The sequence below is a fragment of the Amborella trichopoda genome, chromosome 11 (genome assembly GCF_054954075.1).
Source record: "Amborella trichopoda isolate Santa Cruz 75 chromosome 11, AtrichopodaSantaCruz75HAP2 v2.0, whole genome shotgun sequence".
Taxonomy (NCBI): Eukaryota; Viridiplantae; Streptophyta; class Magnoliopsida; order Amborellales; family Amborellaceae; genus Amborella; species Amborella trichopoda.
In genome coordinates this window covers 4,861,747-4,877,575 of record NC_142346.1, presented here as the reverse complement: position 1 = coordinate 4,877,575, position 15,829 = coordinate 4,861,747, and the positions used below count along the sequence as shown (strand labels likewise).

The window sequence follows — 15,829 nt, the reverse complement described above, 5'->3', positions numbered from 1 at the left end:
ATGTGTGGTTCAGCGTTGCTGCTCCTAACACTGGCATTGGCACCACCCATGCCAAACACAATCTAACCTAGGGCATGTTTCAGGCAATTTTGCAGGTCAATGATTCAGCCAATTTATTTTGGGGCACTGTGGCTGACAGCATTGCTACCACTAATGCTGGCGCATGAGGCCTCATGCGGTGTTTTCTGATGGGTCTTCAAGCCAGTGGTTCAGGGCTTCAAGCTAATGATTTTGGGGCACTGTTGCCGACGACATTGTGCCCCAAACTTCAACATTGTGCCTCCCCATACAGATACATTAATGGTGTCCCTAGCTAGAATTTGGGTATGATTTATGGTCAATGGTTGATTGTTACTATGCCTAATAGTAAGCCCTCAACATTGTTGACCTTGACCTCATCGTTGCTATACATAGTGCCATGAATGGGCTCCTTTTGTCCCAGTGTTGGTGGCCTTGATGCCAGAGTTGGTGGGGCTGACGTTGGGACCAAACTTTCATTTGTCGCAAACAAATTTCTCCATGCCATAACTTTCAAATTGTTCATGCTATTATTGAGCCATTGAAAAGCTTCCTCTAATTTGATTTGGGATTTATTCGGGCATGAGGAATGGATTTCATGAGGTTTTACAAATATTGGACTTTCTAGTGTCGGTTTTCAAGGTTTTGGGTCTCAAATCTATACCGGGGTTGGTTTCTAATGTATTGGGTGGTCCTAGGGCCTATACATTAGGGAGATGGTGGTGTTAGGGTTTCTATGGTTTTGGGGTCTTCGGTTTCATGGAATTTTTTCAGTCGGGAACGGGATGTCTACACCCATGCAAAAAGGTTTAGTGGATTCTATTTTATTTAGTGTTTTAAAGCCCTTCGATATCTGATCCGGATTGTCAATCTCAATGGGAATAGTTCAGGATTGAACTAGTTCTAATATGGTATGGGTCCCATCCCGCTCCCTATATATATATATATATATATATATATATATATATATATATATATATATATATATAGGTTCTCCTATAAACACCGTCTATTTTAATTTACTTTTTTTTTAATGTCTTCTAGATCATCGATTCAAACAGATCCAAATCCAATCTAGATTACCGATCTCGTGATGGGACACGAATATGTAGTTGATCGATCCATGCCACCATTCAGGTTTTGAAACACTAATTTTATTTGGATGGTGCGTGGTATATTCTATCTTGGGAAAAGTTTATATAGAGCCGAGGCTATAAACAATCAAGTTGGAGCCTATCTCAAAAATTTCGATAGAAAAGATTGTTTTGATGCCCAAATAGCCTCAAGTTGATTATCTCGTCATCGAGATGCATGGACATGATAAAAAATGGATTTCAAGTTTTGGAAATAGTGTATTTTTTAATGCATTTTTGGACTGTCAATTTTCAAGTTTTCATAGATCTAACGGTCCACACTATTTTTGAAGCTTTAAACTTTATAAATAAATATGAAAATATATTTTAAGGGTATAACAAATAGGGAAAATTACAAAACCCCCCAATATAAACTATCTATTCAACTTACCCCGATCCAAGTTTATTCTTTCACCTTTTTCGCTTCAACAACTTATCTTCGCAAACCCACCAAACCCAAAAAGAACTAAAAAAAAGAGAGAGTTTAAAATACCCTTTTTGATACGCTCTCTCTCTCTCTCTCCGGCAACGAAGACATCGCGCTTCGGCGATTGATTACATCTCTCCGGTGGTACAAAAATGCGCTCTGGCGATACAGACATTCGCTCCAGTAGTACACTTGCTGGAGCCACAGCGCTCCGGCAGTGTGGTAGTTCGCTCCGACCGTAGACGAATTTGCTCCGGCATTACGTGATCTCGCTCCGGCAGTACACCTTTTTGAGACATTTCGCTCCGGCACTCTATGAATGCGCTCCGGCAGTAGGGTCGCTAGAACCACAATACTTCGGTAGTCCATTAGGGAGTTCCAGCAGGGTTTTCAATGCTCAGGCGGTAGATGAAGGCGCTCCGACAGTATACCTTCTGGAGCCACAACGCTCCAACAGTACCTATTCCGATCTAACAATCATTACAAAGCTCTCCGGCAGTGTTATTCTACGCTCCGAAAATACGGAACTTGGGATTGCCCGTTGAATTTTTTTTGTATGATAATAATATTTCCGTCCAAAAAATAACAACTTTTTACCTTGGGGTTTTTACGAAGAAAAATTATTGTGGGAAAAAAAGTAATAAAAAAGGTCTGCTGCGGTAAGTTGCGTAAATAATTCATTTTAAGAGATTTTTCTATAATCTTTCCTAACAAATATTTCTCGCCACTATTTGAAGGTAGGCTCTAATTTGATTGTTTAGAGCCGAAGCTCTATACAAAACCTAACCTTTCTATCTTTCCTAGTTGCACCTCATAATTAATGTTCGTTGAACAAGCAATCTCTCCTCTCTCTCTTTCTCCAACATATGAAGTGACATAAATCCCTGTCACTTATCCCCACCTCACTGTCACTTATCTTATTTTTTTCTATTTTTATGGGAATTTTATACCAGTGAATTATATCCGCATTACCATCAAATTAACAACAATTGAAATTTAAAATCTAAAGTTAAGCAACTGGTGAATAACGAGAATTCGAAATTAGAAGTTACCGATAAAAAGTAAGAAGCGTCTCCCAAACTGCTATTTCCCCTTTCAAAGGATACTATGATTCACCGCAAACTTCTCTCTACAATTTTTTTTTAATAAAATCTCTCTCTCCAGTCTCTCTCTCTTCTGATACCACCCTCTCTTAAAACGCACTCCCCCCCTCTCTCTCTCTACCATGCACACACACTTCCTCTCTCCATGAAACACACTTTCTCTCTCTATGAGGCACATTCACGCTCTCTATCAAGCACTTTCTCTCTCTTCCCCACACACCAAATCTCTCTCTACAGTACGTCTCTCTTTCACTATGAGATAACGAAAATATAAAAGAAACCTGCAATGAAATCTGCACTCTCTCTCTCTCTCTCTCTCTCTTTTAGAAGCCTGCAATTAACACAAATTTCTCTCTCCTACAAGCCTGCAATTAACCCAAAATTTTCTCCCTATCTCTCCTCTCTTTCTTTCTCTCTCATGAAAGGAAGGAACCTGCAATAAAATGACACTTCTTAGGCACCCGGATCCTGGCTATGTCCACATTTAATAGGGCCTCATTTCTAGGAGGCTTTTCTCTCTCCTCATTTAAGTTTAACCATGTGCACATCCATCTCTTGAAATATTTCACAATGGAATTTTGCAATGGACGGTTGTGATCGGCTCATCAAATAGTAGGCCTTCTCTTTGCACACCAGGCTACAAAATGGAGAAACGAAAACATTGCCAGTCACGAGCCTCGCTTTGACAAATAAGAAGTTGAGCTCAGAAGACCAGTACCAAAATTGAGGCTTTCTCTCTCTAGAATTGAAGAAATGGGATTTTGCTCTTGCTTTTCTTAGATTTGAAATTTCGGTTTTTTTTATTCTCTGAAATTCGGCTTCTGATTTGGTGGAAATACATTCAAAATAATGTCGCGTCATTAAAGTTATGTGATATGGGGCTAAATTTAGGGTTTTTTTGTGCAATTCATGACGAAGGAGGGTTCTTTTGGTGTGCTTTGTGGTGAATAAGAGTTTTTTTTGTGGTTTTTGGGTTGAATTGGTTTTTTTTTTCTTTTTTTTTTTTGAGTAATTCAGTGGGGAAGATAGCCCCTACCCGTGTTTTCAAAAGATTAGGGTGTTACATATTTTAAGGTGTTAATTGGGGGTGTCAGCAGTAGAAAAGGATACCACGATGTGGTAACTGGGTGTGGGAATGCTACCACCACGACCCCAGCCCGTTTCCTAGGTTGAATTGGGTTTTGCAGTAAGAATGGTTGATTAAGGGCTGAACTAGGGGATTTCCAGATTTGTAAGGTGAATTAGGGACTTTTTGGCGTAATTTAGCGATGAATTGGGGCCCCATTTATGTGATTTTGGGCTTGAACTGGTTGTTTTAGATGTCGTTTTGGGGGGAATTAGGTTTCCTCTTATTTTATTTTCCTGGTTTTATTTATGGGAGGAGGGGCATGAAATCTTCAACGTAGGGATGCGATATTTGAGAGGAATTAGGGGTTTTGTGGTGAATCATCGTCACATATGTTTCGGCGTCTCAGACATTTCATTGGGACTCTGAATGCGAAGGGAGGAGGAGGTGCCAATGCGAAGAGGTTGCTCGCTGTGAGGCCAAAACAGGTGCAGGTGGAGCCGGCTATGTTGGAGACTGTACAAGAGATCGCTGTCTATATACATAGATTCCATAATCTTGATCTTTTTCAGCAAGGGTCTCTTCGCTCTCTCTCACTCACACGCTTCTGTTTTTTGCTTTCCATGTCTTTATTTGGAATTCCAATATGCCTCTTAGTTCTTTATTAGTATTCTAGATTCTCTCTCTTCTATTTTCTTTTTGATGCTTTTGCAGGTTCCAATGTGCCCCTCTTATTTTGATGATTGCAAAAATATTCTTTTTTTTCTTGCTTTTTTTTTTTTTTTTTTGAAAGTTCTTTACTTGGTATGTTTTGCGAGGATTTGAATCATGGTATTGCTTGTATTTAGAAAAATGAATTATTGGTTCTTGCCTATGATTACTACATTTCTCCTTCTTTGAGGAAATAAAATGTAATTGGCTAGTGTTTATATAGGCGATCTTGATTTTTCTACTTGTTTGTTCCTGAGAAGTCCTGAGAAGTGATATTGTTTTCATGCTTGAATGTGAATATGCTAGTTTCTGTGATCTCTTTGGTCATTGACAAAGTTGCTCGATTTTATATACATGGTTTCATATAATGTTGAATTATGCAATTTTATTTTATTTTACTTTATTTTTTTTCAGATTATCTTGTCATTTTCAGATGGACTTATCTGGTTGTTGGTCTTACACAGATGGTATCAAATAAAGCTCAGCATGCGATGGGAGGATGGTGGTCGCGAATTGCCTGGAACACCAGCTCGTGTGGTTCAATATGAAGGTGGAGTTTTAAACTAAGGTCTTTTTGCTTGGCGTCTTGCATGCTTATGATTCAAATTTTGGGTAACAGCTTTTATGTGTTGGTACCCTAAATTTGAAATGGCCCGTCAGATGAGAATGACTTATCATTTTCTTTTGGAACCAGTTCACTGGTTTGTTTTTCCTTAACACTACGGCAAATAATAATGTCTGTATATCATGTGATACTTCTTGATGTGGCCGAAATTTTGGAGACTGGATACTTCAAATGCTTAAACGATATGCATGCATTGGATGACATTTCTCTGCTTCTCTAGATTCTGGGTTTTTAAAGTCTTGAAGTTTGATATTCAAGCAACTTCCCCAGAAATTGGACATTGGTATACAACATGAACGAGTTGTACTTGCTCACACAGTCACAAAGTTGTGAGTCTTTTGTATTTTCCAATCCAATGTTTTTCACTCGCCTCGGACCTTGGACTTGCCCCTGGCCTGAGGTGAGTAACTCAGCCGACTCCAAGTGGACTCTGCCAAGTCCAAGTGGACAGAAGTGAAATAAAACAAAAGGCAACACAAAAGTCCAAAAAAATAAAAAATATTTAAAAATGGATTTAAAATTTATGGTTGGTCTTGGAGAGAATGAATCTCACATAGAGAATGAGCCTCTCATAGAAGGACGAGACTGAGAAATGTCCAGAGGGGTTGGGCTTCCAAATGATACTGTCATACATTATTGTCAACACCAGTGTCAACACCATTGGCAGGTACGAATTTCTTTTCATTCACTATAGCTTCATTAATTTTTTAAAAATTTATTTATTAAGATTTTTAGTATTTGGCTGTTAAAAATTCATTAACTATAATTATAAACTCACTTAATTTCTTCAAAAAAAAATTATAAGCTCACTTTGAGTATAAAATCACTTACATTTATTTAAAATTTGAACTTTACAAATTGTGCTCATAAATGAAATTATATTCAAAATTTAAAAAACATTCTCCTTTTTTATAAACTTTAATCTTTTAAAATTGATATTGGGAAATGACATGCAATGTAAAATCTACATTAAGGATTTGTCATATCATTATATAATTCAAATTTCTTTTTTGTAAGGTCCTTCTTTTTGGAAATTACAAAATTAGCGAAATATTTTGTTAAAATGCCAACTCTTGGTCAAACATTGATTTGGCTTCCCTCTTCTAAATCCCTTATTAGATAAATTTTCATTTCGATACTATAAACGTAATAATGGCTTGTTTTAATTTCAATTAATACAAATTATACTTTTCATATGATTTTGACATTTTTAATTAATAAATGAGAAATTAATTGGATATTAATTTGAAGTCCGAGCAGTGCCCAATTTTCAAACAAAATACTAATTGTGGACTTCGCTAATTTAAACCATAATTCTCGATATATTGTGATAACAAATAATTATTAAATTAAAAAACTAATATATTATAGAATCTATATTTAAGGTGATATTCTAATTGCATATAGTTAACTCATTCAATAAACAAATAAAAAAATAAAATGCAAATTTTAATATTTTGTTGATTAGAGTGGGGACTCATTTTTTTAATTACTGCATTTGATTCCAAGAACTTGGGCGATGATACTGAGTCTAGGGAGTAAGAACTTGAGTTACCTTTGCACTCTCCTTGTAAAAAAAAATTAAATATTTAACGTTTCTCGATTATAAATTTTAACTTGTAAGAATTTGTTCTTTTAGAGTTGTGCTCATAAATAGAAAATATTCTAATAATAATTTAAATATTCAAAATTTAATATTCTATGTAATTATACATATTTAATACATATTTTAAAACAAATATTGGAAAATAACGTGCAATAATGCAATATTTACTTAGAATGGACTTGTTTAATTATCTATTTCAAGTTTATGTGCTCCTCGTTTGGAACTTATGAAATTTGTGAAAAAAAATATTAAATTGATAAAGGTTCTATTGACTTTTTTATAAAGATAGTTGTAATTTTTGGAAAAACTAAAATCACGAATTCTTGTCCTATTAGCATTTATTGTCATGAATGAAAAAAAAGGTCATTCTTCCAACTTGTCACCACCAAGGTCTGCGGGCATAAAATTGGGGAAATTTTGGCTTCCTTAAAACAGATAGAAAAGTCCCACAATGTCATATTTTATATTTACTCTCTTGTGTAAAAGTCCCATATATGAGTAACTTCTTGATCTAAATTTTTGGGATCCACTTTTTTTTTTTTTTGGGTGAGTAAGTTTTGGGTTCCACGTGAGATTGATTAGGTGAGTTTTAGAAATAAAAATAATTGAATTTTAAGTCTCCGATCTCACTGTTAAAATTCCACGGCTTCTACTCGCTGTTAAGGAGATTCCATCCCCAAAATTTGTGTCATGGAAATAGTTCTAAATAGGATTTTTAGCTGGGGGACCATATGCCCAAGGGAACATAATTCCATGACATTTATTTGCATGTATAGTAATTGATGTCGTAGACTGTACACTTCATGATAACAGGTCTTGCTATATAAATTTAAATTTGCAATCCTGAGCCTATAGCCAAACCTCCGAACACAATTCTACAGTGACGTGGTTTCAAAGGGACACACAATGTACATATATATAAAATACATACATACATACATATATATATTTTTCTGAATACCGTACCAAATGAGAGAATAATTATTTTTGTTGGAGCAGTGCAACATGATGTACCTCGAAATTTCTGCTATATTTTGGGAATTGTAATTTGCAGTTTGCTTACATCTTGAATGGCATCGTTAATAAATTATGTGATGGTTGATGCAGTGCCTGAATTAGGTTCTGATGAGATTTTCATGGTATGGAGGATTGATGATGTTGATCACAGTTTCTTCACCCAGCCTTTTCGGATCAAGTACGTGAGGCAGGATGTGCTCCTGTCTGTGATGATCTCTTTCAATTTAGCTGTTGGCATTGATGAGGTAAACATTAAGATTTGGCAGTTTAAAATGATTTTGTAAATGATACATTTCAGACTCAAAAAGCTTATTTATTTGTGTAACTTCAATGTTTATATGTCTAGCCTGTTGGCATGCCTTTTTCTCGTCTTTCTGCTAGGTTACTAATTCTTCAATTTTTCACAGAGTTCGTCGTCATCTTCTGTTATATTGAAATTTGAGCTACTCCATGCACCGATATCAGAAAATGAGTAAGTGAACATGCTGAATAATCATTTGCCATTAGACAATTGCATAACGTGTTCACAAAATCACAAGTTTGAGAGATACTGCTCTTTGCCTATTCATTCTCTAATGCATTCTTGTAATTTTGTGCAATGAGTTGGAAACCTGTGAGATATCCACTTTATACTAATTGAAAAAAAAAACTGTCATGATATAAAACTCATGCTATGGTTCCGAAACGTATTAAGTCGATACTATATTATTGTGCAGATCTGTGTTGCAAGCAGCTCTAGATGCATTTCCTGCTGCAGTACATGAACTCCGTGTTCCTCCAAAAGCTCTTCTTGGCTTGCATACATATTGCCCTCTTCATTTTGATTCCTACCATGCAGTACTCATTGAATTGAGCATACACGTTGTGCGTCTCAAAGCCGGTACTAACACAAACCAAAAGAAGGTACCCAGGTTTGTGCTCAGTCACCCACTTTACAAGATAAGGTCTGATAACAGCAGCTGCTGCATCTTCAGTTAATTGTCTTGAAATAACATGAGGAATTCTCTGTATTTCAGTGATTCTTCCTTGCTAGGAGTCGTTGCTGGTGAACATGATCATGGAAAGGATGGGAACTATCAAGTATGTTTTTTTGGGCATTATTTGAAGTTTGAACCTTTTTTGTTTGACTTAACTCTAAAGTTCCTTATCCATATCATTGTTTTGTGGTTGCTTAGTCATTAATTTTGTATGCTTTCCTTGATAAATAATTTTTAATATAGTTTGTACTTGAGAATACATTATTTATCAGTGTTGTGCGTCAAACTTTGCAAATTAATGTTTGATGATTTGTAGGAGATAATTAATCACTTGATCCTACTAGTTCTCAATAATTTTGCATCTAAATAATTTTGCTGCTAGTTCAATTGTATAAAAATTTTGAACCACTCCTTTGCTAGTCGAACACAATCAGCCATTGTTCCATTTTCAAATGGCATTTATAGAATATGGGATTTGTTTGACCCTCCAAAGGGTCATAAGAAAAAACCATGCACCTTTTTGTTACTAAATTTATTGGTAAAGGAATTATACTTTGGGAACTTATAATACTTCAAGCATAAAAAATAGCAATTAAGGTTAAACAATTTTCTGTGTAAAATTAAATAAATCCAAGAAAAGAAATTTTCCATCATGAAAAGGAATTTCTAATTTCTTCTATTTATAGAATAAATTATCAAAAGTTGGATAGGTCATCCAAATGAATCGAATATTAGAAGTTTGAGGATATGTGGATAAGTCATCCTGGTCTTCAAACAAAAGTTGAGAATTGGCAGAAAAGCAATGCATTGACGGGGTGGGCAGGTTTTGTTATTGGAAAGAGGAGATCAAAGATAATCCTAAAGATTGAAATAGAGCAGCATATGGTAAATTTCATGAAAGAAAAAGGAAGTCAAAATAATCCATAGAATATGAGCTAAACCGATAAGAGTGAGCAGAGAACTGAGTTATAGTGGAAAACATTGATATAACTTGGCAAGTAATTTAGTTGGTGCCAAAAGTTAAAGAGTGAAATGGTTGAAGGAGGGTGACTGAAATAACAAATCTCTTTTCTTTTCATAAGATGGTGAATGCTAGAAGCTGGAGCAACTCTTATCAACAATATAATTGTTACAGGAAGACGATTTCAAAGGCAAGATGAAGTGGCTAGTGCAAATATGGGCTTCTTTATGAGTTATGACTTTACATACAGCAGAGGAAGGGGGTTTCTCATAGCAGATGGTTGGATTTTGGATCTATTTCAGAAGAAGCTGCAATGGATTGGAGAGGGTTCTACAGAGTAGACGGTCCAAAGAGCAATCTTCCTGATGGTAGAGGCAAAGACCCTTGGCCATGTCGGTTTTTCTATGGATTTATTCCAAGAATATTGGGATATACTCAAGGAAGATATGATTACTATGTTTATAATATGAGGCACTGATTTAATAAGGGGCTGGAAACCAATTTTATGACCTTGATCTCAAAAATGGGAGGAGTGGAGGAAATCAAGGATTTTAGACAGATAAGTTCGCTGGGGAGTTTTTGTGCAAAATTATAGCCACAGAGCTAGTCTCCCACTTTAGCCTTGGAGCTCATTATATCCCCATACCAAGGTGCTTTTGTAAGAGGTTGATAACTCTTCGATTGAGTGCGTGTGGGGCATGAACGAATGCATACAAAGAGAAGGTAGACTGGGCATCATGGTCAAGATTAATATTGACAGAGCCTATAACTATGTGGATCGGGATTTTTTTGGACTTTCTTTTGCATGGTATGGGGTTTGGGGCCAAGTGGAGGAAGTCGATGAAGGCTCGTACTGCAACTTTTTCCTTTCTGGCCAATGGAACACAACAAGGGTTTTAGAAAATCTTAGAGGCTTGAGGTAGGCTTATCCTCTCTTTACTTTTCTAGTTACTATTATTTCGAAGGCACTTAGTAGATTGTTGGATAGACAAGGACCATGGGTTTGCATGTGGGCTTGCCTGGAAAACTTGAAACTCGTTATTTGGTGGTTTGGGAATATTTCTGGGCAAATGGCGAACATCTCAAAAGGCTGAGACTGAGCCTTGGAGTGCCCGCACTAACTCTAGTTAGGATTGTCTCAATATTGGAGTGTTGTAAGGTTTCATTGTCATCTTCATATTGGGGCTCCCTTTATTTTTTGGAAGCTGAAATGGAAATATGGCACCCCGTCATAGAAAAATACCAAAGGAGGCTAGCATCTTGGAAAAGCCAATTTTTGTTATTTGATGGAAGGGTCACTTGATAAACTCTATCATGAAAAGCAACCCCCTTTAATGATGTCCCTATTCCAGATGCCAGCGTTGGTGGTTGGAAAGTTAGAATGCAAAGGATTCTCCCATGGAAAGAATAGTGCTCAAAGTTGCAAGTACCATTTGGCGACGTGAGAGAAGGTTTGCCTACCTAAAGTAGTAGTGGACTGAGCATTAGAGAACTGGGACTGATGAATAAGTCTTTGTTAGTGATTTAGTGGGTTTTGAAAAGCTAGCTTTGGTAGCATTGTGATGGATAGATCTTCTTAGGTCTAATACCAATTAATGTAGGGAAAAGGGAGAAAGGGAATAAATTGATAACCAGAAAAAAGGGGTGAGAGAATATACCCTCTCTTTGGCTCTGCAAGGGAGTCCACTCTAAAAAAATCTTTTTGCAAGAGCTAGAGTAAATTGTTCTGCTCGGCTTTCTATATTTTATAGTTCAACTCTTTATATTTAATTTTCTTTTTCTGGTTAGTTTCGTTCTCCCTTTTCTGTGCATTAGTTAAGGAAGTAGATTTTATGATTTGCAATAGAGGCTGATTGTCTTTGGGATAGAATGTTAGAGAGTTTAAGAATGGGGGATGGGGAGGGGTGTGTATTTTGGAGTTTGGGTAGATCTTATGCTCTGGGATGTCTATGGAATCCTATTTAATCGTTGATGTCTTTCATAAGGCGGTTAGGTTTATGAAGGGGAGGGGAGTAGGGTTAGGTTTTGGCTTGTTGTCTGGGGTGGGAACGAGTCTCTAAAAACCTGTTTTCCTTGTATAGTGGCAGACTAGTACTCGTTGTTGATTTGCAGTTAAATGTTTGTGACTCCTTTGGGCAAGTGGGGATGGGGGTGAGTTTTTTTGGTATCTTAGGTTAGGAGTCTTTGGGGTGAGGTGTTAGAGTCTCTCTATCTGCTTCTTACGGAGTTAGAGTCAGCTTTCATCCATCTCAAAAGGTGATGGGATGGTCTAGTCCTTGTGCTCATTGAGCAGCATTATCATATCATCTTTCACTATGATTATGCTGGAGGATAATGGGAATGACACCGTTGGGAGCTTAATTTGGTGAAATGTGGCTTGTCCAAGATTCCCTTGATTTTGGTTTGTTGGTGGTACTCAAGAAAGGATAACATGACCATCTTTAGCACGGTTGGCTCCAGTTTCAAACATGTGTTTTCTGTGTTGGGATGCTGAGGACTCGAGAGATCGTTTATTAATTCGTTGCTCCTTCACTTGATTGGTTGGGGACTTTTTCATTAATCTCTTTGGGATGGGTTGGCTGATCCCCATCGGTTAGGGAGCTCTAGACAGGATAGAGGCTTTGTACATGCCAAAAATTTCAAATTCGCTTTGAAGGCTTCTTCAATTTGGTTGGGAAAGGAAAGCACGTTGGTGCTCGGCTGATTTGGGAGAAGACTTTGGGTTTTTCTAAATATTAAAATAATAAAAAAATATAAATGAAAAAGGAAAAAAATTGAAAAAATTAAGGAAAAAGCTGAAAAAAAATAATTGTTCGATTTGATGGAGAATATTGAATAGAATAGATACATGTGGGTTGAAGAACAATGGAATATTAAAGAGTAAATGACCCTAATTCAATTTAAGGAGCTATAGTTTTCAAGTTTCAAATAGAAAGAGAAATCCTTTCAAGCTTTTTGTTTTTTTTTAACTGACAAATCCTTCATTGTTTCCAGTGAGCGACTAGAAAAACCTAAAATCCCACTGTCATGAAGAGTTTAATTTGATTATTTGAACTTTGAAAGGAACAAGTAAAAAGTGAAGAACATAAAAAGAAGAAAAATAACAAATAGTGTTAGTGACTGACATAGTTTCAAAAAGCAGACCACCCATCGCCTAGGCAGCCGCCTTGGCGGATATCCCTGGGCGCCTGCTTGAACCCACCTAGGCGGCCACCCAGGGCTTGTGCCCCATCCAAGGGCGGAAATGTGGCTCCTTGAGGGTATTTTGGGTGATTTTTTAATTCTAAAGGGGCAAAATTGTGGGTTTTGGATTCATTTGAAACCTAAAACCCATTAGAGGCTATTTTAGAGAGAGAAAACCCAAAAAAAAAATTCTACTGGACCAACCAGGTTTTGGGCGCGAGCGCTTAGGCGCTGAGCGGCTTGGGCTCCCCTTACTGCTTAGGTGCCGCCTAGCACTTTTTAAAACACTGACTAACTGAAAAAACAAAAAGTTTGTTTTTCCTTTCTATGTAACTGAGACATTTTGGGTATTTACAATAATTTTCAGGGTAAAGTGGGGTGCTTTTGGTACTTGTAATAATTTTTGGGGTAATTTTTTGATACTTTATCCTTTCATTTTTCAGTTTAAAATGGACTTAATTATGTTGAAAATATTGATCACCCGCTGCCTAAATTGCCCATATAAACACTGTAAAAATTACAGACTTTGCCCTTATCCAATTCGGCCAAAGTGCACTCATTTGGCAGAATCGGCCAAGTCTGCCAAAGAGGCCGAAGGAAACTGAATCTAGCCAAAGTACTAGTGATATTCTTCGCATTTTTTTTGGGTAAATAAAAAAATGGTTTTACTTGTCTGAGCCCGGCTTTGAACTGGGGACCTCTAAATATTCTTCGCTTTGGCCTATGTGAAAATCCATGTCATTGGCCTCTTTGGCCGAAGCGAAGCGAAGATAGCAACATTGGTACACATCCTCAGAAAGGGAGGACCTTGTGGATGTTATGCCTCTCTGAAGTAGTATGAGGCATATGGAAAGAAATTAAAGAAATCAATGAGTACTTGAAAGAAGGCACTCATGTTCAATTGTACCGTGTGATTGGCAGCGGAACGAGCCTATTTTCTGGGTTGTACTGGAGAAGTTCCAAGGTGTTAGAGGGAGAGATTTGGGGAGCACTAAGGCTATTTTCAACATAAGCTCCTTGGGTAACCTCAAACCCTTAGGATCAGGTGTATTTTTCTTGTGATTCAGCTGGTGATTGCTGATGCAATGAGGGCAGTAACTACTAGCATTATTAAATGGCATGCGAAGTTTCCTTTGATTCTTCCAAGGGCACTTATACTGTAGTGTAATTCTTCTATGTAATTAGATGAGCTCAGCAAGAAAATGAGGTCTCATGGATATCACCAGATTATTTTGAGGAGGTCATTGATCTCTTGTCACAAGTTATATCATGTCATCATATTTGCAAAGAAAGAAATGGAGATGCCGATTGCTTAGCATAGCCCCAGGTGGGGCTGCCACGCCTCTTTGTTGGAGGGATGGATGCATCTAATGGAGAGATGACCATTAATTGTGTTTGAGTCTTTAATATTGTTTTGCATTTTGGCTCCTTTCTCTTACCCTCGTCTCTTCTGTTTGACATGTATGCATCTGTGTTTGTCTGCATCCTAGGATACAACTAGATGTAGATTTTTTCTAAGTTTCAGTTCGATGGTACTTATAACAAATAAATATTTACCAAAAGAAAATGAATTTGCTGAACTTGGACTCCTGCACCATCAGATAGGGAATAGTGGGGGCAATGTGACCTATGATAGATGCATAGAATGAGTGGGAGGCACGCACAAAAGCTTCATCAATGTCTATGGTGGGGGCTATTTACCACTTATTCATAATCAAAAGATATGATGATGGACAGGTCGCGGAATCAAATTACTAATAAAAAAAAAGCATTATGAACAAGCTTGAAATTGGTCTTATAAATATTTTTTCAAAGATTGGCTATTAAGTTTTCAGTAAGTTGGTCACAATCCATCCAACTTTAATGGTTCTTTAGAGATTCCACAAAACAAGGTTTTTAAACAAAATATTTGAGACTAATTTGTGAAATCACTATTGTTCGAGCAGTTTACAATGGATCACCTAGCAAATTACGGAAGATTGAGAAGTTTTGAGTATGGGTTGGTTTCCAAATTGCTGTTATTTTGGCTGGAACTTTTCTGCCGATTCTTGTTTAGTTCTTGTGGAAATGGAGATTGAAGTCATGAAAAGTCAATGGGCGAACTGCTAGAAGGATAAGGACTAAGAAAATTCAAGCTGAGAATCAATCATGCAACATTTTAGTAGAATTTGAACTTACTTGATCTGCAAGGGTTTTCTCTTCTATGACTTCCATATTTTATTCATATAAACCAGCCTTTCTTCATTAGATTTGTTAGCTTTGAAGTGATTTCAAGGGTGTTTGAATTGCCTGATTTGGATCTTTTCAATTTAAGGTTCATTACGGATTAAGTGGTGAGATGTTTGAAGGTTGAGCTGGCATCCAGTTTGACATTATTGAGATGGCTAAGAGGCTTAGAAAGTTTGGGAAGGTTTTTGAAAGGTCAGAATGGAAGTTGGTGTAGTAAGAATGGAGTTAATGATCATATTTTGGATTTGGTTTGCAGGTGGAGGAATAAGGAGCTTAAAATGAAATGCAGTCGAGTGCTGCTGATTATGTGCTAAGATTTCCTACTGTTTTGAATTTTATGTGCCTTGATGCATGAAATAGCACCTGACCTGGTTCCTGAAGAATTGTAAAAATTCAGACTATGCTTCGAGTGACAATAAGGTTTCAGATGCTCGTTGGTTTCCTTGTCTGAAGATTTTTCAAGTGCTTCAAAGTTTCTGATGGTCTTAGAAAATCTTGGCACTAATGATCTTAGTCTTGGGCTTTGGGAGATAATCTCTAGTTTTAAGATATTTTCAGAGACATGGATAAGTCTTTATCTGGTTTTCTTCGAGATTTGGTTGTGTTTTCTATTGGTGTATCTTTTGAAGGAACTGAATGCATTTGATTGCATATACAAATGTGTTACAATATCATGGAGCCTTCATTTATCAAGGGGCCTTTTTAGACATTGCTCTGTTAATATTGAACATTATTCGAAAATTTGGCCACCAGGCGCCTAGGCAGCTGGGCAG

At 36.9% G+C, this 15,829-nt stretch overlaps 1 protein-coding gene across 8 annotated transcripts in view; it reads left to right on the top strand.

The window, feature by feature from the left end:
* The first annotated feature begins 2,756 nt into the window (after positions 1–2,756).
* Positions 2,757–15,829, top strand: part of LOC18441215 (uncharacterized) — a 33,877-nt gene continuing 20,804 nt past the window's right edge. For all 8 annotated transcript variants that reach the window (XR_016043631.1, XR_016043630.1, XR_016043632.1 and 5 more), the window contains exons 1-6: positions 2,757–4,324; positions 4,923–5,008; positions 7,797–7,951; positions 8,114–8,178; positions 8,423–8,617; positions 8,723–8,786. Coding sequence is in view for 4 of the 8 variants with exons in the window: in XM_020671753.2 (XP_020527412.1) it covers positions 4,140–4,324; positions 4,923–5,008; positions 7,797–7,951; positions 8,114–8,178; positions 8,423–8,617; positions 8,723–8,786 (750 nt within the window). In the remaining 4 variants the exon portion in view is untranslated. The remainder of the gene's footprint in view (positions 4,325–4,922; positions 5,009–7,796; positions 7,952–8,113; positions 8,179–8,422; positions 8,618–8,722; positions 8,787–15,829) is intronic.